Raw genomic sequence first — 27,945 nt, 5'->3', positions numbered from 1 at the left:
CATCCCTCGGAGGCAGCAGGGGAGGGCTCCAGGGAGCAGGGAGGACCAGACAGCGAGGCGTCGAGATGGCCTGAGGCCCCCGGGAGAGCATAACAAGAGGGGTCTGCTGAGAAAGGGTGAGGTGAGGCCATGGTGGGCCTGGGAGCTTGGGGAGCAGGGAACACCCGGACAGCGGCCCCAAGACTACGGCAGAGAGGAGGGTAGGCTAGCAGGGGCGAGGGTCATGGAGGGGCCATGTCTGCGGATTTTCCCCGGGCAGCTTTCTGTAACTAAGGCACAGGAATGGAGGGAGGAGGAAGCTACCAGGGTTTGAACCGGACACAGTGAAAGGCTGAGATGCTCTTGGAAGGTAACCTTGACCCTTACGACTCCTGGGGCTCTTGTCTACACTGGGGACGCCGGAGTCTCTGGTCCTCTTCACACCCAGCCGTTAATAAACTCAGGACCAGAATCTCTCACAGGGCCCGTCGTCCACAGCAGTGACCAAGTTCAATAATGCACTGGATTTCTTCCAGCTTCTGTCTACCCTGCTGTTCTCTGAAATCATCTCCTAAAATAAATCAACTGCACACGAGCCCTGACCTCAGGTTCTGCTCTCAGGGAAACTAGGCTAAGATTGTTGGACAGTATAGGGTTTAGTACCACTGAATTAAGGTTTGGTTGTGATACCTAAGTAAAAATACATTGCTTTTTCACACGTGCCACCTTTTACTTTTTAAAAAGTTTATCTCACCATAGCCCTGGAAAGCAAGTGAGGCAAGGGTTAGTATTCCTTTAGGATAAGGAAACTGAAGAGCAGAGGAAAACAGAACACTTTGCACTTCTCTCTAGTTTCTAAATAGGGTGGAAAAAAATCAATTATTTAAATGAGACAAAGTGAAAAAAATCACATTTTGTTTCAGTAAGTTATGCAAAAACAAGGTTATTAGTTAGAGTTCATAGTTTGAAGGTCTAAAATATCAACTTTACATATCGCTCCTACTATTAGGATGCTCAATTGTTTAAGTCTCATAAAGTGGTCAAAGGTTTTGTTTTTGTTATTGGAGTATAGTTGATTTACAATGTTGTTAGTTTCTGCTGCAAGCAAAGCGAATCAGTTATACATATATCAACTTCTTTTTTAGCTTCCTTCCCCATACAGGCCATTGTGTTCCCTGTGCTATATGGTAGGTACTTATCAGTTATCTGTTTTATATATAGTAGTGTGTATATGTCAATCCCAGTCTCCAAAGGTTATTTTAATTATTCCATCCTATGAAAAAATTGTTTTGGGGGATCATTAAAAAGCAACTTTAGGGCTTCCCTGGTGGCACAGTGGTTGGGAGTCCGCCTGCCGATGCAGGGGACGCGGGTTCGTGCCCCAGTCCAGGAAGATCCCACATGCCGCGTGGGATCACGTGAGCCACGGCCGCTGAGCCTGCGCGTCCAGGTGAGCCATGGCCGCTGAGGCTGCGCGTCCAGAGCCTGTGCTCCACAACGGGAGAGGCCACAACAGTGAGAGGCCCGCGTACCGCAAAAAAAAAAAGCAACTTTATTCCATGGTTTTTCATTGTTGCCAAGAAGCTACCTAAGCGCTTGTGAAATTACCTACAACATGTCATTTGGGTGAGGATTGTGTCAGTTCTAGTTTTTAACTTTGAAATTATACTTTTTTCTTTACCCAAAACACACATTTTATGCAACCAAGGACAACAAAAAACAAACATCACAACTACTGCCACCTAGAGATGATAATTTATTGTTTTACCATGATCCTGAAGAGAAACAACATAAAGAGAATATTTATTACAAATCCCCACAATTTCCTTCCCCCACCTCACTACTCTAAAATTTGTCAGACACCACCGGCCTCCTAAAATGGACCATTGACTATAAATGCATTACCAATTTATTTTGCTGCCATTTCTCATGACTGAAACTTTAGTGCTCAATCAAATGACTATTTTCAGTGGAGTTTCCTAGCTTTAAAAAAAAACCTCACTTTTCCTCTAAAATTCCACTATTTACTGAAAGAAGCCGTTTTAGAAATGTTAATGAGGATTTTAAATGAACAAATTCAATTTAAAAATTATTCACTGAACATCTACCAAGCATCTGGACGCTTCAAAGACCAGGGAACTGAAAAGGCCAGGTTTAACAGCAATAACTTAATTCTGCGGATATACAAAGACAAGTCAGTTTCTTTTCGTCTAATTTATTCTAAACTAAGAAACTAGGAACTGACAAAACAGGAAAGGTTTGTTTTACCCAGTCTAGATAATAAACAAGACAATGCCTGAGTTAGCTCTCTATATAGATTTAGGGTTATCGTGTTGACCTGGGTGTAATAACCTCTATTTAACTAAAAGTTAATAAAAATATTTATGTTCATGTTAAAATAATTGCTGATTTTGCTTGCATATCCCGCCCCTTGCCCCTAAACTCATAGATTTTTAGAAAAAGATTTTCCTGTGTCGTCACAACCTGCTTCCCCCTGCCCAGCCCTCTCACATAAGAACCCCTGCAACCAGCAGAAGCACCTCTAAATCTAATACGCTTTGTCCTCGCTCGGCGGACTAAAACCTTACTCTGTCAAGTGGCTGAAGTGGGGGTAGGGGGATGGGGAAGGCAGGCGAGCACTGGCCCCCAGCACACGCCCAGCAGTCTCTCTTCTCTCCCTCCACAGGGCTCACTCACCACTCTTCTGCAGCTGGGAGTCTGGCCCCTACAACCCTCCCCCCGCACTCTCCTTCCTAGCAAACCTGACCTTGTCGGGAGACTAAACAATAGCGACTCGGGCAGCTGCCCGGTCCCTTCCCTGGACCAAAGGAACTTGAAACCCGCATCTGAAACTGGAATGAAATCCCAGTTTCAGCATCACCTTTCAATCCCTCACAGAACTTACTCTTTGTATCTTAATGCACTCAGCCTGGCTGCTTAATGAGTCCTTGCTGAAGGGAGAAAATTTAATTTTAAGACCAATTAACTTTGCTGATTACTATGTAATTTGAAGTGAGTCATGATTCTTTAGTAAATGGAGGTGAGAATCTCAACGATTAAAAGAAAAACAAAACAAAAAACCTGTTAAAATAACAGCAGACCATGTTCAGAAGTCAACCTAATGCCCACTCTTTACCTTCCTCTGTTTTAGGATAAGAGAAAAACATGAGGTTTGTGGTATCCACTGTTAAACAGAACCAGACAATATGAAACTAAGTTCTCAAGTTAAGACATTCTGTATTATGAGATGTCCAAAACAGTTCCCAAACTTTTGTTTGACCTGCAGAATTGGAGATGGCTTACCTCCCTATAACTTCAAGTTTGTTTTACAAAGCTCTGAAAAGTAAAACAGATAATTTCATTTTTAGATATAATAAAAAATTAATTTGAATAGCAAAATAAGTAACTACTTTTCAATGTACAGTAGTGTGTCCATTCTAAAAATGAAACCTAAATGTTAGGGCAACTTTTCAAATAATACTTTTTATTATATTCTCCAGTAGTAGTTGAAATAAAAATCTACTCTAACTTCTAGGAAAAGATCTATTTATACTGCTTAATTTCCTTTTCTCTGATTCTACGTTTCACTTTGCAATCTGCAGACCTTCACGTGGTTTCCCAGCTGGGGAACCATAGCCCCCTCATCAGTATTTGAGAAGCTGTGCAGAGTGGGACCCCCAAACACATGGCTCCGCTGGTAAGTACTGCTGTCACTGTGTGACTACGTTTTAATACTGTTACTCCAATTCACACGATGACTCTTCCGTGAGGATGGTAGGATGAACCTGGTTAGCTAGCTTTAGATGAGGACGTCGAGACCCTGCAATAAAAGGTGATCAACTCTAGGATAAAAATTAGAAAAAAGTTCTTTCCTAGCTGTGAATCGTCACAAGCCCTTCTCCTAATAATCACAGGCCAGGGGAAGTGAGTGGGAGCAAGGAGGGTGCACAGGAGACAGCTGAGACAGGAATATTGCAAAATGCTTCTCGAGCCTTCCTGCAATCCCAGGGACTGGATGCCTGTGTGTCTGTTTTTCCAGGGAAGAGCCCATCCTGGTGTTTTCCTATCCCAAGTTTTCTATACACAGAAATTTAAGAGTTAGTGGAGGAAACAGGACTACGCTTCACACAATTGGGTCAAGGTAAGTGGCCCCACTGGCCCTCCCAGGACATGCCCTCTTCTTGATTGACGGGGGCAGACCTTCTTTCTCCCCCGACAAGCTCAGAGAACCCATTCTCCTTGCTTGAAATGGTGATCTGGCAGCTAAGCGGTCAACTTCCTGGTCAACTTCAGGAAGCTGCCGATGTTTCTAGAACTGTTCCATTTTACTGCCCTAGTCGCCTGTCTCTCCTAGCAATTTCACTCATCTCCTAAGCTCTTGACTTGATAAGCACCAAACTATGAAGGTTTTTTTCTCGTTTTCCCCTTCCTCAGTTCTGTGAACTGACTTTTTGTCTATGACCACATCAACTTCTTCACTACTCCAAAACTTTGCTCTTTTGGAGTGATGTGTTCTGTCAAATAGATTAAAATAAAAATACATTATCTGTTTACAGGGAATATACAGATTAACAACAGGGGCTGGAGGTACAAAACACAGACACTGACATTATGGTCATATAAAATATATAGAAGTACCCAACATTAACAATTTTTGTCAGAAGTTGTACATTTTGCTATTTCTTTAGCATTTCCCCACATTTTTTTTTCTTCTTCTGTGGATCCTCTGGAGTTAAGACTGAGGTTCCTCTGCAGTGTTTCTGAAATTCAATACATGATTGGAACATACTGACGGAATTCATTTTCTGTCTAAAGCAATGAGTGCTACACATGAAAGTTTTCCTCACATATAATATTAATAATGTTTATTTACAGTGTGAGCTTTCTGATGCTAAGGGCTGAGATGTGATTAAAGGCTTTGCCATATTTATCACATTCAAGAGGTTCCTTCCTGGGATGACTTCTCCGATGCCAGGTAAGACAGAATTGTCTTAGGTATCAAACGTGTCAACCTCTCTGTACATATTTAGCACAGTTTCACTTTTATGCCTTTAATAAAATACTAAGTGCCTTCCATATCAAGATGCCTCATACGTCTGTAGTCTTAGGCTTTAGCCTTGCCTGCCAGGATGAAGTAGAAACAAATGCCCCACAACTTTAAGACTTTTACTTCTCTTCCTGGCAAGGTTAAGGTATATTTTTAAAAACCCCTCAAAAACTTCCACTGGGTCAACTAGCATGCTAACAGTTAACTAGAGTATTTAAACTGTTAACATACTTCAGCCAGTCGAGAACTTTCAAATGACTATCCTGAGCACTAATTTAGATGTCATAAGCCTTTTGGGCCACGACTCTATTACACTTTGCGCTGAAGAGCTGATAAATGAATGCAATGCAGATGGTTTTAATAAACAGTGGTAGCCGGTTTTCTTCAGAAAACTTGTCTTCAAATAGCTGCTTCAAGGAGTCCATCTGCTGAAGATCTGGAGCAACGCCCATGGCCATCCCACAGTCAGTACGATGTCCCAGGAAATGGGAATTAAATGTGGGGCACAGGTTATAGTTAACTTCCATTAAAAAGAAATGATGGCTGAATCATGTCCGCATAAAAAAGCCAATGTGGGTGGACTTGACCAGTGTTCTTTCCCTCTTCACAAGTCGGTGCTTCAATCGGTGTCTGGAGTTAAGCACCTCACTGCTTTCAGTTGATCCTGGCAGCAAAAGTCTTTGCTCAAAAGCATCAGCAGTTTTCTATGCGACCACCACTATGTCTCACTCTTTGAAGAAAATTCCTAAAAGCATTTCTTCTACCTTCCCTTACTATAAAAAGCTATTTAGGTGTGCTCTTCTGGAGTATCTCTCCTGTTTTTCTTAACTTGGATGGACAGAATACTCTGGTCACCAGCTGACTTCCTTAAAGTTCCCCCAGGCAACACTGATGCAACTGCTTAGGAGCTACTGGGAGGCTGGAAGTTGCTCCAAGTTATAGAGAGAGGCCAGAGAAAAAGTGCTGTTTGGCCCGGAGCTGAGGCCACAGCTGCCCCCACCTCCACGGTTCCCCGTGAAGTGACACTGTCTCACAGGCTTGGGTTGCTGGCTAGCAAACCAGTGACGAGTGACAGTTTTAGTTCTTGACGGAAAATCTCAAACTCTATGTGAGGGGTCTCCCATTATGGGGCTAGTCTTCAGGTGTGTTCTTAGTCTGTTTCTAAGTACCTGCAGGGCTGTCTACAATCATTTGCACGCTCTCACGAGCAGTTATCTCTACCCAAGGCCCTGATGACTTCCTATGTGACCCACGCTGCTTGGGTCTCTTGTGTGTGCATCTGAAAATGGTCTGTCGCTGGCTTCCACGCAGAAGCTAATGCATCATTCTGCATAGATGATGGGAAAGATCGAAGTTTCATAACCTCACCTCAGTCTCTAGTGATGAGAAACAGAAAAGACATTGTGCGGTATGACTACAATACGACAAGCCACATCTTAGCACGTTGGTGAGCTTCTCAGAGCAACGGACATTTAGTAATTGCCAGCTAACGATCTCAAATGTCTTTTAGAAGTTTCTGGAAGGTGTGGGGAAAAAAATGCTCCCTCCAATGTTCCTTTTTCTGAAAAGCAACAGAAATCACATCTTTTGAACTTTAAAGTTACAAATGATTCAGAAAGTGCCCAAATCATCACGTTGTTCAGCAGCTGACTGAAGAAATTCTGGTTAAGATCTTTGCCATCTTTGCTTTAGTAAGTGTTCACATTGTTAAGATGACGGATGACAACAAAGTCGTTTGACATTTCATGGTATTTACTCTCTGATCCGTGTCTGGATAGTCTATGCTGGCGGCTGACCAGCACCCTTCGTTTATATTTAGGACAAAAATAGCATGCGACCCTAGAGCTTTGGCCACACCTCGGGCTCACAAGCTGGGCCACGCTACCGTATTTCAGGTACTCGTGACTCACAGGCCTTGTCATGAATGTACAAATCCTGCTAGAAGTCAGGCCTAATGAGCTCTTCTCATGTGGTCAGCACTGTGTCCAGGGCTGTCGGGGATATAAATATATCCCCCGACGAGAGAAGCATCTCTTTTGGGGAGTGATGAAAACTTTCACACACGGAACAACAAAAGATTCAAAGACAGTATGCAATCAAGTGCTAACCTGTGGAGAAACGCAGTTAGGAGTGCGATAGTGCTTTAGGGAATTCGGGGATTTCGCAAAGGGAGAGAAGTGTTTTGAATCACGGTTGCCATTTCAGTAAGATTTATCTCAGTCATGAGGAGGGAACCATCTACATCTGCAGCCGTCCTTTGGAACTGTAGACTGGTGCGCATGCCCTCTCTTTCAGGAAGAGATAGAAATCTTTGGTTTGATACTGACAGCGCAGTCCTAGATTTCTATAGCTTTGGTAGGCTACCAGCGACTGTACAGAACTTACCGTATATATACAACTAGTTTTGAGCAGCATGTGCCGATGTAGTTTTTGTTCAAACTGTTCCTCTTTTTTGAGAAATAAGGTTCAGCAAGACGTTGGCCAAGTAGGGCGTGTTTGCGGCAAGCAGGTTTTGAACCTCAGTGTCATTTTCACAGAGCCGATCTTAGTCTTTCAATTATGTACTGTGGTTGCGGAGAGTTCAAGAGCACCTTAAAGGTCTCTTCATTACTGAAAAGCTTGACATTTTCCTGTGTGTGTGCTTCTATCCTGTGTGGAAATAGCATGTGGATTATCCATCCCTATGACTAGCATTTTCCTGCAGGGGCTGTGGAAGAATTACATGCCCACAGACTAGGCAAAGGCAGAACACTGCTGATGTACCTGTAAGGATCCATAAGTGTGATTTTTTTTTTTAACCTGTTGAGGCTTTTTTTTCCCCCTCCATGGGCACACATCTCTGAAATAATTTTAGAAACGAAAAGGGGAAATGACTTATTGACAAATTCTCGCTTTACACACAGCTTTTCAGGAATGCTCCGAAAGCATCGAGGGAAGCAGGGCTGTACTCAGAGGCTCGCTCTCTGGTGTGGATTCTGTGATGCAGAGTGAGGGTCGAGCTCCGGGTGAAGGCCTTGCCGCACTTCGTGCACTTATAGGGCTTTTCTCGGGTGTGAATTCTCCGATGCAAAATAAGGTATGAGTTTCGGTTGAAAGCTTTTCCACATTCACTACATTCATAGGGCTTTTCCCCCGTGTGGATTCTCTGATGCTTAGTGAGGTCTGAGCTCTGGCTGAAGGCCTTCCCACACTCGTTACATTCGTAGGGTTTCTCCCCAGAGTGGATCCGCTGATGCAGAATGAGATTTGAACTGTGACTGAAGGCTTTGCCACACTCGTTACATTCATGAGGCTTCTCTCCTGTGTGGATTCGCTGATGCAGGACAAGGTTTGAGTTAAGACTGAAGGCTTTCCCACACTCACTACATTCATAGGGCTTTTCTCCAGTGTGGATTATTTTATGGCGAATAAGGCTTGAACTCCTTGTGAAGCATTTACCACATTCATCACATCTGTGGGACTTCGCTCCTGTCGGAACTTCTTCAGGGGTGTTGAAGTTTGAGCTCAGACTGAAACTTCTCCCCAGTCCTTTACCCTTTTCCCTTGGACCTCGCTCTCCTGTGCTGGGGTTTTTTTTTTCCTTGACTGTAGCTGGCCCTGGATCTCTCTTTTCTTTTCCAGTTTTCTCCTCAGGGTTTCTCTGCTGCCTTTCTACTACTCTGCCCTGCTGGTCACGTTTTTCTCCAAAATCTTTCTGGAATTTTCCTGTGGTCTCCCCATGTGATGCTGAGTCTTCTGCAATTTCAGCCTTTGAGGTGGACTCCTCATTCTCATTCCTGTTTTCACAACCTGACACAATAAATAAAAAATACAAATAGCATCTTTTTCTTTTGAATATGTGGGTTACTCAAGTGACACTGTTTTCCAGGAAGCTTCTACCTGCCTGCAAAATGACCTCACAATATTAACTGGAGATAAAATAGTAGGAAAAAAAGGGAAAAAACCTAGGGACAACAGGGAGTAGAACTGGGAAATGAGAGGGCAGGCGAAGTGTGGAAAGGACAATGGAGGGAGCATGCAGAGAGGCCGGGAGCGAGCAGAGGGAACAGACCAGGCGAGGAAAGAAGGAAGGGGTGAGGAATTAAGGAACGTAAGAGGTCACAACTCATGGTTCTATAATTTGGTCACCCAGTAATTAATCTGAAAGAATAAACACACATTAAAAAAAATCATAGTCCAGGGACTTCCCTGGTGGCCCAGTGGTTAAGACCCCGTGCTTCCAATGCAGGAGGGGCGGCTTCAATCCCTGGTTGGGGAACTAAGAGCCCACATGCTGTGAGGCTAAAAAAAATTTTTTTTAAAAAAATGATGTTCCAGTTCTAATTAAGAATTTATGAGTTAAAAAAAAGAGAGAATGGACAGGTCTTTCCTAGAAAATGATAAGTGGTATTACCAGAAAGAAAGGAATGCAATTAATTTAAAAAAAGCAAATACTCTGCCAATTCTGTGAGATTTTTATTGACAAGGTGATAGTTAACAGGCAAAACAAGGAGCACTGAACCTGGCAGGTTACGCAGAACTTCAGACACAGAAACTAGTTTCTCTCCACCAGGGAGAGCGGCACAGAGCTGACAGTGCTCAAGCAACAGGGATGAGGGTGAAGAAGCTGGTTGGGGCATTAGTACATGTAACTGAAACCTGCACTGACAAACGACTGAGAACTACTGAGAACAAAGAGACTGAAAACAATTCCGGAGACAGCCCACAAAGGACGTAATATAAGACAAGATCTTACGAATGCAGAGCTGATCCTCTGATTTTAGCAATCTGCCTGTTAAAACACTGGAATATATTCTTATTGTGGACTGCTACATTCTGTGTGCCACACTGTTTTTTAAGTATAGACTAAAAATTATTCAGTACAAAAACACTATTTTATATATGTTTACATTTGTCTAGGAAAAAAACAAACTATCCCAAATCTATTCTTTATTTACTTGGCCTTAAGAAACCTTTCCACGTGAGTGTGCACTATCTCAACGCAATCACTGAAGGAGTATCTAACCCCTGACTTGAGTGATGAAATCACCATAAATACTGACCTGATCATAAGGAAGAGGAAACTGGTCTACTTCTTTTGAATTCCAAGCCTAGGTCCTTGATGATCTGGATAGTTCCCCAGCTGTTCGCAATGTTTTGTTTTGCTTTGTTTTAAGTTAGCAAGGGGTGGGTACTACCCGGCTCACAAACAGAGATCAGTTTTTTGGCTTAATTTTCACCTCGTCCAAAGAGCAAGTACTAAGAAACAACAAACCCCAGTTATCCCTATGGTTCAAAACAAAACTTGAGGTTTCTGTATGAACATCCTTTCTTCATAACTTCCCTTCATTCACCCTACCACTGCCCTCCCCAGGCAGAAGTCTTAGGAACTGGCCTTCCCTATGACAGGACTGATCTGAGAGCTTCCTGCAGTACTATCTCCCAGGGGTTAAGACCTAATAGAGACAAATGGGACTGTCTGTCAACTGTGTCACCTTGTCTTATCTGGTTGATGCCTCTTAGAACTTCTTTGTTCTTACTACACACTCAGGAGCCAGAGCTCTTCACAGAAGATCACCATTAGGTTTGGAATCTGGGAATCCTGACCAGGTGCAAGTTCATGGAATTATACAGAACTGTCGTGGAGCAGCGCTCACAGGATGCAAGACTGAAAGCCCATGGCAGGATGCAGTGTAGGTTCAGGAACATGGTCCCAGGTTAGGATTAGATTGATGATCAATTCTCACCTGGCCCTCTATAATAGGAAATACAGACACTCCCCTGACAAAAGCACTTAGTTGTATCCACAGGGAATGAAGCAGAATCCTCAATGGTGACAGAGTAGTTGAAGAGGTGGGGATTCAGAACATAAAATTATTTCTGCTTTCAAACAGCAAAAAATACCTAGAGGCAAAAAATCCACCTGGAATCAGGAAGTCCCAGTACCAGGCTTTTGGGATTAAAGAAACTCAAATTGTTCTCCTTCTCTATCTGGTCTGAAGAAACGGGCTCAGTAGTCTCTACCACATCAGAGATCCCAGAACTAACAGAAAAAGAGGCAATACAATCTTATCAGACAATAATCCTGCAGCCATCTTACCCTGGGAAATCACGTTCCCATAATTCTCCTGCCTGGTGTCCCTATTCAGATTCCTCCGAGCCAGGTTCTGACATCCCCATTCCTCCAGGATGAGGGACACGGCCATGTCCTCGATCTTCACCATTGCCTGAAATAACACGAGATCCCCACACTCAGTTCTCCCAAAGTCCAGGGACAGTCCCACTGCCCGAACCTGGAGTCAGGGACGGAGGTGACTGCAAACCTACAGGATGCTGGGAAAGAAAAGGTGACCACGCCAGGCTCTAGTGGACAGGTGGGAGTGGAGCTACTCTGTGGGCAGGGACATCAAGAGCCAGTGTCCTGGTGAAGACCGCTGAAAGAGCTCCAGGAAGAGGCAGATGTGAGGGACTCAGGAGGGCAGAGGGGCCCACAGCTCACCTGGGAATCTGCCGAGAACAGTGCAGATGCCATCGCCTGGTCTCTGGGACCCCCCTCGTGATGAGGGGCAGGAACGTGGGTGGCAGGGAGAGCTGAGGGAGGAGAAAGGAGCTGTGAGTGAAGCCAGCTCTGCCCTGGGCCTCCCTTCAAAGAAGGGCCCAGGGGCACCCTCTTTCCTGTACCAGCATGCCCAATGTTCAGTGTTTAACTACAGAACTGAGAACTACAGAGAATGGAAGAAAGAAAAGCCATGATCTGTGTCTTCCCAAGACCTCTGTTCTTAAGCAGGAGTAACAAGGAGTCATAAAAGGGCCCTTAAAATCACCTGGTCCAACTCCTTCATTTTAAAGAAGGGGAAACCGAGGCCCCGATAGGGTAAACAACTTGCGTAACATCATCCTGGTTAAGAGGGCAGAGCCAGAACTATAACCCGGGTTCCTACTCTCAGCCACAGAAGTAGGTAACACTCAGCCCACATTCAAGTCTGGCTCATAATTTAATTTTCTCCAGTCCAACAAACAGTATACCAGGACTTCAGGATCCCATTCAGTTGTAGAAAATGCAACAGTTTTAAAAATCTTTAGTAGTAATATCTTGAAACACAGAGAAGGAAGGGGCTCTTCTTACTTCTGGGTAAGTTTCAGCCATTTTTTGTCCCTCTACTTTTCTCCCTCACTTAGCCACAGTTTTTGGATAAAACACACACATGGTTCGAATGTCAATGAGACATTTACAAATGTATAAGGGTCTGGGTTGACACTCATCTAATAAAAGACGTCTACAATATAGGGTCACATTAACTGCGACGTGCAAGAAAAACTGGAAAAATTTTAAACGGCAAAATCAAAATCCTCCCTTGCCAAGTAATGTTAGATTTGAAAATGTTACTGGTGAACAGATGATGTTACTGTGCTGCAAAGATACTAGAAAAACTAATTTGAAACGGAATTAGTAAATCTTGTAACTATTTCAGAATATACAGCAATAATATAAGCTAAAGCAAAATGTATAAAAAGATCAAGTACCTAGCACTTTAACCCGCTGAGAGTTAGGAAACGCTCTGGAAGATGAGCAGCACAAAGAGAAACTGAGAATAAGTGCATATGCCTCAATTCCTTCAAGAACTATTTACGACGTAACAACTGTATGTTCCAGGGTCTGGAAAGCTGTTACTCTGGTAACCTGAATCAGCCCTAATCTGGCACTTAAAACCACGAAGATCCTCCTCCGTTTCCTGACTTCACCTGGTGGAGTGTGGAGAGAGCTCACAAACCCTACGAGGACCTAACGGGACTGGGTGGACAGTGGTGGATAAACATCACAGCGCACTGGTTGGCTCACAAGGCTTTCTCCAGCTTACAAGCGCTGGCTATCCTGCAGAATGCATGGAAGACAATACTTCCTTAAGCTCTAATATTCCTATCCTGAATGTCATCATAAATAAACACACTGGTTAAGGACTGTGCCTTTGTCAACGCTTGCTGAACAACCATACTTTTAGCATGTTATTTTTTTTTCTTTTACTGATATTCTACGTATCAACTTTGATTTTAAAACTGGTTAAAAATATTGTTAGTATTTCCCTCAAAGGAAAAAAAATTCAACTGATTTTTATTTATATGACCCTGAAGTGATTTTTTTTGCCTCATTTTCCTCAACCAAAAACAAAATATTTTTTCCATCCTTTTCCCATTCTTTGGAATTTTTAAAAGTAACCTAGAAATAGAGTGATGTTACACAGTATTTTATACATTTTAAATAAAATGAATTGATAAATGACCCTTTTAAAGATAATTTATGACATACTAGGGTGTTGGCTATATTTCATCTCTTCCTAGGACTTTCCTGTAAAAAAAAAAAAACCTGCTAGACATCCAGAATACTAACAATTTAACAAATAATATAATGTCCACCCAAGTTCATTATGCACATTTCACTTACCTCCTTGGTAACATTATTTAACTCCTGAAATTGGCCTGTAAGTTATATTTCCTCTGATATTTAGTAATAACAACAATAGAAATAAACATGTTTCTCTATTACAGGCATTTAGCAACACAGAGAGGGCACTCCCATCCTGAATAGTTTGCTTCTTTCCCCCCATGTGAAACCTTGCTTCTTACCCCGTGGTTGTAAGAGGCGGGGTTTCCGAGATGAATGCTTGAAATGGGACTGGGCGGCCTCATGAGGAAGGTCAAAGCTCGAGGACTCCTGTACTGGATCCAGAGGCACCATCCCCCTTGCGAGCATCTCAGGTCCATGAACTTGACCTGGGACCTGAGGACAAACAGGGTGGGCTTGTGGGTAAATCACTTTTTAAACAGGAATTTAAACAAGTGAAAAAAGACACTAAATATACCAGTGGCTGCAGGAAGGACAGGGCCAGAATACTTTTTAATATCCAAGCAGAAGAGGATCAAAGCACCACAAGGACTATTAATACGAACTTTAAGCCAGTAACTTTCTCTCTGCTTCAGTCTCAAACTCCACGTGCTGCTCACACATGACAGGTTTCCCCTCTTCTTACCTGCTGTCCTGATAAATCCAGCTCCAGATCTTCCAGAAGGGTCACAGCCTCCTCTCCACTATCGGGACGGTATTCCTGCAGCCAGACTTGGAGCTCCTTGGGCAGAATGGAAAGGAACTGCTCCAGCACCAGCAGCTCCAGGATCTGCTCCTTGGTGTTTATCTCTGGTCGCAGCCACTGGTGACAAAGTTCCTTCAGTCGACTCAGGGCCTCTCGAGGCCCAAAAGTGTTCTGGTAACAGAAGTGCCTGAACCGCTGGCGGAAGATCTCCGGGTCGGGAGGAGGAGACTCCTGCAAACTGGCGTCCTGCCCCCACACGTGCTCTTCCTCATCCTCCTCTTCGACCTTCACTATCACGATGCCGTCCTTCTCCTGGGCAGCATGGGGGGACAGACCGGTGGCTTCCCTTGACTCAGCAGTCATCATTCAGGCTCAGGGACCTGACTTGATCCAAACAGGGTCTGTGCTCTCCTTTCTGTCCTGGGAAATGTTTTCTGATATCTGTTTCTGTACTATTCCTGGAGGAGTGTAAAAAAAAAAAAAAAAGTTATTGGTACCTTTATGAAAAGTGACCTGTGCTGTTAATATTTCATACAAGGCTACACCTCAAGGCATTAAAAATGCCTCTGGGGGCTTCCCTGATGGTGCAGTGGTTAAGAATCCGCCTGCCAACACAGGGGACATGGGTTCGAGCCCTGGTCTGGGAAGATCCCACGTGCCGTGGAGCAAATAAGCCCGTGCGCCATAACTACTGAGCCCGTGAGCTACAACTACTGAGCCCGTGTGCAACAACTGCTGAAGCCCGCGTACCTAAGAGCCTGTGATCCACAACAAGAGAAGCCACCGTGATGAGAAGCCCGCGCACAGCAACAAAGAGTAGCCCCTGCTCGCTGCAACTAGAGAAAGCCTGCGCACAGCAATAAAGATCCGACACAGCCAAAAAATTAATTAATTAATTAATTTTAAAAAATGCCTCTGAATAGCAAAGGGGGAAAAAAAAGCCTCCAGAGCCACACTGTTTTCCCTGTCACTCTAGATATTAAGGTTTGCAAACAAACTTCCAACTGGCAAATTCCCCTCTCAGGGTGTTTGCCTGAGCACCGTCCCTCCAGGAGGAGGGCAGGCTATGACATCATGTGTTTACACGCTAAGCCCAGTGAGAGCGGAATGTTAGTGGGGTGCCAGGCACCCGCTTCAGCAGCACGCTAGCCATCTTACCCCCTCCCACAACACGCTTGGAGCACCATCTCACAGATGACGTGACTGCGGCTCGGACGACTCAAGTGATTTGCTCAGGAGCAGGAGGCTACCTACCTAGCAGTCAACACTCAAGCCAAACGTGAAGGCCAGGACTTACTAACCCACCATCTAGCTATTTCTATTATTTTTATAGGTGCCTTGGTCAGTATGAGATAATCCACTTTGGACAGAGAAAGAAAATATCAAAATGTCTATTTATATTTTAAAAGTGAGAAAAAATAAACCATATTTAATGTACAAATGGACACTACCAAACTCACTTGGTCTAAATGCTGAACTGCCACATGTCACACGAGACAAGTGTGTGGGGGGGTGTGAGCAAAATGGGCCAAATGACACAAACTTCCAGTTATAAAGTAAGTTAAGTCCTGGGGATGTAATGTACAGCATGGTGACTACAGTTAATAATAATACTGTACTGCATATTTGAAAGCTGCTGAGAGTAGTTCTTAAAAATTCTCATCAAAAGAAAATAAAATGTAGGGGACTTTCCTGGGGGCAAAGTGGTTAAGAATCCGCCTGCCAATGCAGGGGACACAGGTTCAAGCCCTGGTCTGGGAAGATCCCACGTGCCTTGGAGCAACTAAACCCGTGCGCCACAAATACTGAGCCTGCGCTCTAGAGCCCATGAGCCACAAATACTGAGCCTGTGTGCCACAACTACTGCAGCCTGTGTGCCACAACTACCGCAGCCTGTGCTCCTAGAGCCCGTGCTCCACAAGAGAAGCCACCGCAATGAGAAGTCTGTGCACCACACCGAAGAGTAGCCCCCGCTCGCTGTAACTAGAGGAAGCCTGTGTGCAGCAATGAAGACCCAACACAGCCAAAAATAAATAATAAAATAAAAAGAAAAATGAAAAAAAGAAAATGTAACTATGGTGACAGATGTTAACCAGACTTACTGTGGTGATCACTTTGGAATATACACAAATATTGAATCGTTATGTTGTACACCTGAAACCAATATAATGTTACATATCAATTACATCTCAAAAAAAAGACAAGCAGCTTTAAAGATTCTTTCAGAGAAACTACAATTAGGGAAATACTAACAATGCAAATACACACAAACAAGAAAACTGCACAGCAATTTTTTTTTTTTTTTTTTTTTTTGCGGTACGCGGGCCTCTCACTGTTGTGGCCTCTCCCGTTGCGGAGCACAGGCTCCAGACGCGCAGGCTCAGTGGCCATGGCTCACGGGCCCAGCCGCTCCGCGGCATGTGGGATCTTCCCGGACCGGGGAACGAACCCGGGTCCCCTGCATCAACAGGCGGACTCTCAACCACTGCGCCACCAGGGAAGCCCTGCACAGCAATTTTTAACTCAGCCAGGTCAGAAGGTAAAAACAAATGTGGAACTAAATCAAACTTAAGAAGTCAACCGATAAGTGAGAAAGTAGCTGAATTTCAAGAACAAAAATTTAACATGGTTGGTGGATAGGATCAATCATGAGGTGATAAGCAGAGGCAACAATGTGTCGCTTCCATCTGAACTGACAAATCTTTGTGAAGCATCTTTTTTTTTCCACCTCTACGGCCATCAAAATTAAGCATCAAATTCAACTTTTAGAGACAGAGCATCCAATTGTTCTATAACAAAGAGATAAGCCAAGAGTTTTAAACTAGCAAAGTATTTTTAATTACATGACTCTCACTGAAAAATTATTAGTAATTTTGATGGAAAAAGGATCATGTACGTTGAAAGCACAAAGTTTTTTCTAGAATAGCACAACTTAATGTATTTTTTTAATTATACAAAACACTGGTACATGTATATAATTTTTCTAAATAGTTTTTACTGACAGGAACGTGTGGCCAGAAAAGTTTGGAGATGACTGTTCTAATCGCAAAGAATATGATTTTAATCTGAGATTTATCACAGGATTAGTTTTTTTTCCTCTTTCTTTGGTCCTTAATGAAAACCAGAAATCCTTATTAAAATAGCAGTCTATAATAACAATAAAGAATATTACATTCAAAAAGGCTTACTACATAAATGTAAAAACATTGTGGGAATTAAGTCATTTCTCCAATGATTTTTTTTTTTTTTTTTTTTTTGCGGTACGCGGGCCTCTCACTGTTGTGGAGCACAGGCTCTGGACGTGCAGGCTCAGCGGCCATGGCTCACAGACCCAGCCGCTCCGCAGCATGTGGGATCTTCCCGGACTGGGGCACGAACCCATGTCCCCTGCATCAGCAGGCGGACTCTCAACCACTGCGCCACCAGGGAAGCCCTCCAATGATTTTAAACTGGTAAAAGTCCTATTGCAAACCATCTTCTAGCCCTTCCCATCCACTCCTTCAGACCCGTTTTGCACTCCACCCACCTTGCTGCAGGAAATATATTTTGTTTTTTAACTTCAGAGCAGCTTTACCTGGAAAGTCCTTACAGTTACGAGTATTCAATTTCCTAACCATTTCTGCAATCTACAGTATGCAGTGTCCTGCCAGACTGAGGGGAATAAAAAGATGAGAAGCACCATTCCTATTTTTACACAAATAATTACAGTACAAAGCAGATGTGCCAACAGTTCTAAGGAGGTTACAACCTGAGTGCTGGAGAAGCCCTGAGGAGTGACTGACAGCTACAAGGCAGCTTCCAGGAAACAGCCCCCCTGGAGCTGGGACCCAGAGAGGAAGAGGCATCGAGTAGGGAGTCCAAGAGATCACTCCTTTGGCTAGCTTTCTCCCAGCTGGAGGCTAAATAATTCCTGTAAGGCTTAGTCTCTTTATTTCATTCTGAAAAGTGAAAAGCAAGACTATCTTTTCCAGCTATGCCTCCCAGAACTGTCTTCCACCACCCTAATCCAGGCTCCACATCTCCTGCCGAGACTAGGGCCTTAGCTCCATACATTTTCTCTAGCGTCCATTTCTCCCCTTTCTAATACGAACAACATACCAAGGTCAACTTAGTATTGCCAAAGTATGCTTCTAGGCATTCCCTCCTTCCCCTCAGTTACTGTCAATGAATCCCTGACATCTACCGATTAGTGTTCAAACAACACACCCCACTCGACCTTTCCACTCCCACTACTTTCCTTAGTAGTGATCCCCTATGTTTCAGCCTACTGGGCCCATTAATGTTCCCCAAGCATAGGGTGTGACTTTGCATCTTCACCCCTTTGCTGGGACCAATCTCCCACCTTTATCCACCTCTACTGGCCAAATTTTCACTCACCCTTCAAGATGTACACTGTCTCCTGACATTCTGAATTAAATAAGATATCTTCCTCCTTTGAACACCCTCGGTACTTTCTCTGTTCCTATCTTAGGCACTTCTACTCTCCTTGTATTATCATTACTTGAGCTGCAGTTCCTATCTCCACCTCCCAGCTAAACCCCTCAAGAACAAGAACTTTTGTTCATTTATCTTCTAGGGAACTGGGGAGACTGTTGAACGGCACAGAAGAAATAAGAACAACTCAGCGGCTTCCCTGGTGGTCTAGTAGTTAAGACTCCACACTGCCAATGCAGGGGGCCCGGGTTCAATTCCTGGTCAGAGAACTAGATCCCACATGCCGCAACTAAGACCCAGCTCAGCCAAACAAATAAATAAATATTAAAAAAAAAAAAAAAAAGGAAAAGGAAAAGAAAAAAGAACAACTCAAGCCATTACAGCGCCCCCTGCCGTCTTATTGCCTTTAGTGGCAATTAGTGATCAGACAGCCCAGGAACATCTCATCACTCAGGCGCAGAATCTCACCTTCCTTGACTCCTCTCTCCTTACATGCATTCAGTCTCCAGGCACCAGGGAGAAATAATTCTTTGTTCATACTTATTTTTCTGTCTAGCTCCATGGAGGCCAGCTTCCTCTCTTTGGTGCCCTGCCGTCATCCCCCCACAGTTCACCTCCCACCTTGCTCTCAGATCTTCTTCATAAAACTCTAGAGCCTTGCAGTCAATACTCCCCAGCACCTGGTCCCAGTTTCCCCATCAAGCTTCATTTCCCATGAATTTCTCTCCCTCCCCTGCCATGAACCTTTTCCATCCAGCAAAATGAGTCTACTCAGTACTTCCTAAATATGTCTTGTATTTTGAACACCATCCTTTTCTCCCACGATAATGCCTGGGATTTCCCTCCCAGTCTTCTCTGACTTTTCAAATCCTACTTATCCTTCAGAGCTAAGCTAAAACGCAACTTGCCCCTCATCTGTTCAAGAGGCCTCTCTCTAGTAGGCATTATAGGAAGAACCAATGTTAACTGAGTGCTTTCTATGTACCAGGCATTTCACACAACACCCTCAGGAGGTAGGTACCATTGTTGTCTCACTGTATAATGACAAAACTAAGGTTTACAGATGTTAAATAACATACCCAAGGTCACAGAGCAATTGAATGGCAGAGCGAGGATTTGACATTAGGTCTGTGGGACCCCTCAGCTCAAGCTCCAACCATCATATCAAACTCATTCTGTCCCAACGTGTGGGGTAAGGAAGGGCTTCTGTGGACACACGGGTTCTTTTGAAGAGGAAGGCCTACGAAGGATGACCACTCAGGAATGGGCCTCACCTGCCATCCAGTTTTCACTGGAGAGCTGCGTGACTAAGGAGACACAGCAGGAGATGCAAGTGGGAATCATCTAAACTCTAACCAGGTGGGACCTTCAAAAGAGACAACTGAGCAGAGCTAGTGTGGCATCTAGTCTGGTGTCAGAAATCTCATTTATGAAAATTCTGTTCCATCTTAGGCATTTAAGGAGACTAAAGGAAAGGAATCTTAATTTGTGCCCACACCTTAGCCAGTTTTGAAGAGTAGGATGCTCCTTGGGTCAGTGGGACTCAACAGGAAGGGATTCTGAGGAGGAAGTGAGACCTAAAGGGACAGAGATGAGGGCACGGCCACAGTCCCTCTTCCCCCAATTTTGACAGGTACCCTCCCCCCCCCAACATTTCTCTGCTCCTACTTTGGGCAGGAGAAAAGTCACAACAGCGGCGGACGGGCTGGGTTTTATTTTAGGTTTCAGAGGATCTGCGCACACAATCTTTTCTCCTCTCTCTAAACTCTATGCCCTAATGGTCTCCACCAAGCATTTGCTATTCAAGTTCTTTCTTGGTAATCTAATTTTTCATGCCGTCTTCTTCGACTGGACTATTGTTAAGAGTATGCGTCTTTGTACCTCTTAGACCTACACTTAGTATGACCTCTTTGCAAGCACTAGTTTTTAAAAAATACTTGACTGAATGTTACTCTTTTTGGCGCATTCACATAGCATTCAAAGTTGCCCTCAAATTACAGGCGTGGAAGAGTTTCACTAAGCTGCATCACCACTTACCAGCTGATTTTAGGTTTAGTTACTCTAAGTACAGATGTTTCTTCTCTGGGTTAAAAAACAGTATTTGTCTCACAGAGCTGCTGTGAGGATTACAGGAGTTAACATATATGAAGCACTTCAAACAGTCTCTGGCATTTAGTAGGCACTAGAGAAGTGTTTTAAATTTTTTCAATAAACTTAAGAGATGTAACTATACTTTCCAATTTTCAGCCTGCTTAAAAGATTAAGCAACAGGAGAAATCCTGTAATAGTGAAAGTAGCACAGGGTGGAACACCTGAATTCTAGTCTCCCATGAATAAGAGTGAGTCCCTCCCTGGGTGAGTTACTTAACCTCTCTGACATCCAGTATCCTTATCTGTCAAATTGGGGCGGGGTGGGGGAGGGAACAGAGGAGCAGAAAACTACCTCTGGGGTCCCTTTGAGCTGAAAACCATTCTGACACACTATCCGATTTAGATAAGATTACCCCCAGTACCTGGTTCTCCCCGAAGGTAAATACGAAAGATTTTCTTACAAAAAAGGCTTGGAGTTACAAGCTCAGTTTATTCCAAAGGCTATTTTCTAAACAGGCCAGTATCTTTTCCAGGGCATAGTCTTCAAAGTTTAAACTGCCTCCCACCCATTTCTGAACAGAGCTCTAAGATGTTTTAAAACATGAAAAAGCTACCTTTAAAAGACAACTAGCTACCCAAGGAATACTGATACTCAGAATGAAAAGGTAACATTTAACATAACACTCATCTGTATTTAGATACAATATAAAGTTAGGAAAAATTTAAATGCTTAGATCAAGTAGGGAATCAGCAAAAGACTATGATATTAAGTAGCTAGCTTCCCTGTTTGTATTTTAAGATTGGTGAAGACTGCCTGAAATAATGAACAAGCATCGTGCATAGTAATTCAGAGACAATACAAACTTGGAGAAACATTCTGGGGCAAATGATCATTATGGTTCCCTAAGTAATAAAGCTATTTCTCCACACGTGGCTGGCAAATACAGTAACAGGGCTTTGTTGACTGGTTACAATGAATCCTCCACAATTCAATTCGACAGCTATTTACTGACCACCTCCAATCCGCCTAGCAATAGTCTGTACAATAAATGCTTTCTTTGGGCCCAGGCCATGTAACAGCTGCTCTCTATAATGAAAGTATCTTATTGAGTACTGGAGGCACTGCAAGAAACGGAGGGCAGGGGGTCAGTGTCAGGCTGAACTGTAGCTGAATTTTTCAATTACATTGACCAAATTATCTCAAAGTTGGAAGGGCCTTTGGAGAAAACCTAGTTAATTTGATTGATGACAAAACTGAGAGTTGGCGGAAGTGTCTTATCTTATCCAAGGTCACTCAGTTAATCAGTCTCCTAACGGCCCCGCGCAATTTCCACAAATTCCTTTCACTCTTCACCCCTTCCAAGTCAGGCAGAATAACTACTACCCAGAAGTGGAAAATCCACCTCATCTACCGGACAGCTCGTTTTCAAAAGCCTTCGAAATAGTCCATAAAGCTGAAAGAGAGTGGGATGTACATATAACCTCTACTAGACCCGAATCATTTCTTTACCCACTCTGACTAGGTTTCAAAAGCTCTTTAATCACCGCTCGGGGGTGGGGGTGGGGTGCGGAGAAGCAGGTGATCTGGAAACACGTATGCGGCACCTTGAAACGTGTCCATTTCTCTCAGCCTTCCGCATTTTTCACCTCGAGGTCCTGCAATGACCCCGAAAAAAAAAATCTCTCACTGGAATCAAAGCAAATGGCGACGAAAGCAGAGCAGAACATTCAGACAGGGGTCGGTTCGCTCGCGACCCGGTTGTCAGAAACGTCAAGCGACGATGACGACACTGCAGGAGAGGGGCCCGGAAGGGGCCCGCAGACGGCCTCCCAGGACCCCCGGCCAAGGACCGTCGACCCCTCCCCGCCTGGGCCCGCGGTGGGGAGGGGACGGCCTGGCCTGGGGCGGGGACGCTGGCACGGACTCGCTTCACGCTGCGCCCCGGCCGCCCGGAGGGGACCCCGGGGCCTCAGTTGCAGAGCCCACCCCCACGCACACACCCCTGCGGCCCCGCCCGACTCCCCCAGAGGCCGGCCCCACCTCTCACCGTGAGCCCCGGGAGCGGCCTAGGGGCGCTGGGCGAGCAAGGGGAGCTGACTCTGGGGCTCAGGCCGGCCGAAGGGCGCCGCGCACGGATCTAGGCCTTCTTGACGCCTCGACACAGACACAATGAGTCACAAAGGCCGGAAGTGTGTCAGCACCTCGTCTTCCGGGACTGCGCCGCGCTTCCGGGTCCTCTCTAGGAGCGCGGGAGGTTTTGGAATCTCGGTTCCCGAACGCTGGACCAGTCCCGTGCCCTGCCGTGGTCCCATCTCCCGCTTTGGGGTCTCCGCCCTCAGCCTGTGCTCCCCGTGTGAAGGCTGGGAACGAAGGAGAAGGGATTCAGGCCTTTCGAGATACAAACAGACTGTCCAGTTCTGACACCAGTCCATCTGATAATTCGATTTCTCCTTTTTCATCTCTGGCAGTCCTTGTAGTAATTATAGTTATTACCAAGCAATAATAATACTTAATAATTGTATGTCTGTGGCAGAGGAGCTGAAAGAAGGGTGTACACAGAGGAAGGTCAAAGTGAAGCCAGCGGTGGCTGGTTTCACAAAACTGCCGTGGTAGTTTCTCTCGGGCCCTGAAGATGTCTGACAATTGAGTGGGTGGTATTTTTAAATACTTGGCGTGTGGATGAAGGACGTCTTTCTACAACCAAGCTAGTTACAGGTTCTATGTTCTGCTCATGTGAGATATGCTATTATAGCGATTTGAAAGAAGTTTTCAGAATAATAACAGACACTTATGCCTTCAAGGTGCTTTCACAACCTACAACAATTATGGCCTTCACCTGGCAAGATAAAGCAGAAATAATACTCTGCCTGCTGAACAAGGGTGACCACAGGCTTTAATGATTGTGACTTTGCTGTATATTCCAAGGCAAGTTTGGGGGAGAGACTGAACTTAATAGCTTGGTTGCATGACTCCTATTGCTTGGAAGAGATTACTTTTTAAAAAATATTTGAAAACTAAAAGGCAATTACAGTATCATTAAATGAAAATTGCAAAATGGAGAAAAATAATCAGCTGTAATCCCTCCATCGTAACCCAACTATGATGGTTTTAATGTATCCCTTTCCTATCTGTTTTCATATGTATATGTTTTTATTATTTTAAACATGGTTCAAAACTATGATTGTATTGGATATGTGGCTGGTGTACTTGAAGCACCTGCCACATTCATATTGTGTGGCCACTTTTTGGACCAGAGCTGATGGGAACAGTTTTGGGCACTTGATGGAAGCACAGCTTATATGCTGAGGTGGTCTGGTCTGAGAGCTCTGATGAATGGGACACTAGGGAACTAAAGCAACTAGATCTCCTTTCTTGGGGAGTTCAAACGTGAGACACACAGAAAACTGGGGCCAAGCAGAAATCAGTCAGCAGAAGGCATTAGGTGACAGAAGCCACAAAGCCGTGAGTGTCATGGGTAAGCAGTGGTTTCAGTAGAGAAAACTCAACTGAGCTATAGAAACAAAGACCAAGAGGGTCTGATGCACCACATGGCAGGGCTCACAGAAGGGAGCCCAGCCACCTAGTGCTGAGAACCCACAGCATAAGGAGGTGACAGCCTGAATAACTCTCAGGTCCCAAAGTTTTATTCTCTGCACCGCTTGACTTTGCTGCAGATGCTCTTGTATCCTGTCTCCCTACTTCCCCGTGTGTCCGTGGGTCCTTAGAATAAATCCCTTGCCAACAAAAGAGTCTCACTTTGTTCCTTGCCACAAAGAAAAGCCCGATATGGTTGATGTGAAATAATGCATGCTACTTAAAAAAGCTTAATATCATATCATTAACATTGAAAATTTTGCTACACAGAATGGATAAGTATCATTTTAATAGCTGTATAGTATTCCGTCAAGCAGCTGTACCATTAATTATTTAATAATTCCTGTATTTCTAGACATGCTGAATACTTCAAAAGTTTCGCTAGGTTAAGAAATATTTAAATGAAGATCTCTGTGCAGATGTCTTTTGGATTATTTAAATAAGACAGATTCTGACAAGCAAGTTTACTGAGTTAAAAAAATGTATATATATATATATATATATATATACATATATATGTATATATATATTACCATTATTTACAATTGCCAAGATATGGAAGCAACCTAAGAGTCCATCAACAGACGAATGGATTACGAAGATGTGGTGTGTGTATACAATGGAATATTACTCAGGCATAAAAAAGAATGAAAATTTTCCATTTGCAACAACGTGGATGGACTTGGAGGGTATTATGCTAAGTGAAATAGGTCAGACAGAGAAAGACAAATACCATATGATAGCACTTATATATGGAATAATAAAATTTTTTTTAAAAAGTGACATAGCACTGGTCTTCGAGAAGTTTAAAGTCTGGTGGGGATATTAGATCAATGCATGGGTCACCAAAATACAAAGTGAAATGATGCATATATCCAGAGCCATATAAATACACTTCTCTGTCCTGACTGCAGGTTTCCCAGGGCAGAATTAAGGGATCTGTGGGGCCCCTCTTCCAAGGGTTACTCTCTAGTAGTAGAAAAAGGGGTTGTCTCTTGCATAGCGCAGGGAACTCTACTCTGTACTCTGTAATGACCTATATGGGAATAGAATCTAAAAAAGAGTGGATATATGTATATGTATAACAGAATCACTTTGCTGTACACCTGAAACTAACACAACATTGTAAATCAACTATACTCCAATAAAAATTAATTTAAAAAAAAAGAAAAAGGGGTTGTCTCAAGCCTGCTCCAAGGTCAGCTGTGACAAGGTCAGCTGTGACAAGGTCAGCTTCTCCTCCTGCTGCCCCTAAGTGCCACTGCCTGCTGTTGTCTACTCTGAGTCCCCTGGCTTGGAAAGACCTCTTCTTCAGTTCCTGGACTTATGAAAGGTCCATAACACAAGATTGTTGTGCACCTGTGCCAGCGAGGCTGTGAGCAGGGCAGGGCGGGGTGGAAGGGGCCGGGCCAGGGAAGGAGCAGTCCCCACGTGAGGACCTTTCTCAGGTCAGCCACCTCTGTGCTGACTGAGGGCCTGGCCCTCACGCCTCCCCCCTCTGTCCCACTGTGTGTGGCCTCTGGCCTTCCCACCTGTCCCCTCTTGCTTCCTGTGGCTCCACAGAGAGACCACCACCGGCAGCCAGCCTGCTATCTGGCCCTTGTCAGTGCATCTGGGTGCAGTGGCTCTGTCCCTGAGCTGGGCTTTCCTCCAGCATGGTCGCCCCCCTCACCTGCTCCATTACCTCTGATATGCTGTGCAAACATATTTCTGGATAAAATGCTGGGAAGAAAAGATTGTTGTGCACAATAGATTTAATCCTCAGTTTCTGAATCAATGAGGAAGATGATAACATGCAGATTGGAATCAAACTCAAGGTGAATATTCAACATTTGCAACCACTGCAGCCATCAGGAATTTATACCTGCCCAGATCGCTCATGCTTAGCCCTCCCCCTGCACCCAAGCTCTCTGCTTTACCCAAATCTTCCCTCTCATCTTCTTCCTTCTAGGATTTTAACAATCTCTTGGAGCTTTTATTCTATTGAACATCGATGTCTCTTTATGTACGTCCATCCGCCCCACCCCCAAGTGCCCACAGGGGCCAGGCAGCCAGTGGCTGGGATAAATTTAATTGTTACCTGAGCTTGAAGTGGCACTGTGGGTGGCTGTCCATCTGTTGAGCACAGGCCCTGGCCGAGGGAGGCACTCACCCTTCAGGCTATTGTTGCCAAACCAGGTGTGGACTCAGAATTTCCAGACAGGCTAATTCTTCCAAGGAGAAAAGAGAAATGGGATTTTTAGATGAAGTCTCTCAATTTTTACTTGGTACTCAGCAAACAAACGAGGGGCACACTGGCACTGGGCATGCACACAATACACCCCCTCTGAGTTGGGCGCAGAGAGATTTGCAGGTGGCCGTGTGTGCTACCTCTTGTCTAAAGAGCCCCAGGGCGAGGAACCTTCCCTTTCTTATACAATTCCCTTCCAGGCGTTTTCCTAAACAAAGAGCCATCCGCATGTGAAGTGAACGCTGATCCTCCACCAACAATATGGAAGCACTATTGCAATTCCTTCCCTTTAAAACAATAGTCTTTTGGGGCTTCCCTGGTGGCGCAGTGGTTGAGAGTGCGCCTGCCGATGCAGGGGACACGGGTTCGTGCCCCGGTCCGGGAGGATCCCCGGTCCGGGAGGATCCCACGTATCGCTTAGTCTTTTTCTTTGCACTGCATGAGGAAATTGTACATCCTGGAGGTGGGTGGGCCCTCTGGGAGAAGGATGAGGGATGTAGCTGATTGTTTTGGTTTTTTTTAACATCTTTATTGGAGTGTAATTGCTTTACAATGGTGTGTTAGTTTCTGCTGTATAACAAAGTGAATCAGCTATACTATACATATATCCCCATGTCCCCTCCCTCTTGCGTCTCCCTCCCACCCTCCCTATCCCATCCCTCTAGGTGGTCACAAAGCACCCGCTGATCTCCCTGTGCTATTTGGCTACACTGGGTCTTCGTTGCTGCGCGTGAGCTTCCTCTAGTTGCGGCGAGCGGGGGCTACTCTTCATTGCGGTGCGCGGGCTTCTCATTGTGGTGGCTTCTCTTATTGCGGAGCACAGGCTCTAGGTGCACAGGCTTCAGTATTTGTGGCATGTGGGCTCAGTAGTTGTGGCTCGCGGGCCCTAGAGCGCAGGCTTAGTGGTTGTGGCGCACGGGCTTCGTTGCTTCACGGCCTGTGGGATCTTCCCGGACCAGGGCTCGAACCCACGTCCCCTGTATTGGCAGGCGGATTCTTAACCACTGCACCACCAGGGAAGTCCTGCAAAGTCCTTCTCACCATGAAAGATAACATATTCACAGGTTTCGGGATTACGGCATAGATATTTATTTTTGGGGGGGGATCGTTCTGCCCACCAAAATTTCCTGGGGGAAAAATTCTTCAAACCCTCCCTGCAGGCTGTCCGTCCAGCTCCCAAGTCCTGGGAACGTACGGACCTGCATCCCCAGACCACTGCTTCACCATCAACTGTCAGCTTGCCATCACCACCATCAAAGATGTTGCTGCTGCCACTACCCCCAAAGCAAATGACACCAGAATCACCTGCTGGCAAAGGAGTCTGGAAAGTGTAATTTGCACGGTCCTAGCTTCTTCCATACAGAGTGGGAGCCAGAAGGGAGAGAATCAAGCTGGGAGCTGAGAGCAGACAGGAAGAGTCCACTGCACCCATTCTCACTGTTCATCAGGATTTAACTTCCATGTGGCAGCAGCAACAACAAAACACATTATACTTTCACTTAAG

General features: G+C 44.6%; 1 protein-coding gene across 2 annotated transcripts; it reads right to left on the bottom strand.

Annotated features, from left to right (window-relative positions):
- Positions 1-1,752: 1,752 nt before the first annotated feature.
- Positions 1,753-22,775, bottom strand: ZKSCAN1 (zinc finger with KRAB and SCAN domains 1). Of its 2 annotated transcripts, none has more exons than XM_082856698.1 (6): positions 22,665-22,775; positions 14,032-14,549; positions 13,628-13,781; positions 11,505-11,596; positions 11,106-11,232; positions 1,753-8,815 (listed from the first exon to the last, which is right to left on the bottom strand). In XM_082856698.1, the coding sequence occupies exons 2-6, from the start codon at positions 14,455-14,457 to the stop codon at positions 7,920-7,922; spliced, it is 1,695 nt and encodes a 564-aa protein (XP_082712824.1). In that variant the 5' UTR covers positions 14,458-14,549; positions 22,665-22,775; the 3' UTR covers positions 1,753-7,919. The 2 variants fall into 2 exon arrangements, with proteins under 2 accessions (XP_082712824.1, XP_082712825.1); XM_082856699.1 differs by having other exon boundaries at positions 22,658-22,769.
- Positions 22,776-27,945: the final 5,170 nt, after the last annotated feature.

This window comes from Leucopleurus acutus (assembly GCF_964270905.1).
Source record: "Leucopleurus acutus genome assembly, chromosome: 16".
Classification (NCBI taxonomy): Eukaryota; Metazoa; Chordata; class Mammalia; order Artiodactyla; family Delphinidae; genus Leucopleurus; species Leucopleurus acutus.
The sequence above is the reverse complement of the archived record's forward strand: the minus strand, read 5'-3'. Positions and strand labels throughout refer to the sequence as shown.

What these genes read in the sequence shown, in the direction of transcription:
- ZKSCAN1 (XM_082856698.1), bottom strand. Translation starts at nt 14,457, where the DNA reads ATGATGACTGCTGAGTCAAGGGAAGCCACCGGTCTGTCCCCCCATGCT. An exon ending in TGGATTTATCAGGACAGCAG is followed by an intron (nt 13,782 to 14,031) that starts GTAAGAAGAGGG and finishes GTTTGTCCTCAG; the next exon opens with GTCCCAGGTCAAGTTCATGG. An exon ending in TGTTCTCGGCAGATTCCCAG is followed by an intron (nt 11,233 to 11,504) that starts GTGAGCTGTGGG and finishes GTGTTATTTCAG; the next exon opens with GCAATGGTGAAGATCGAGGA.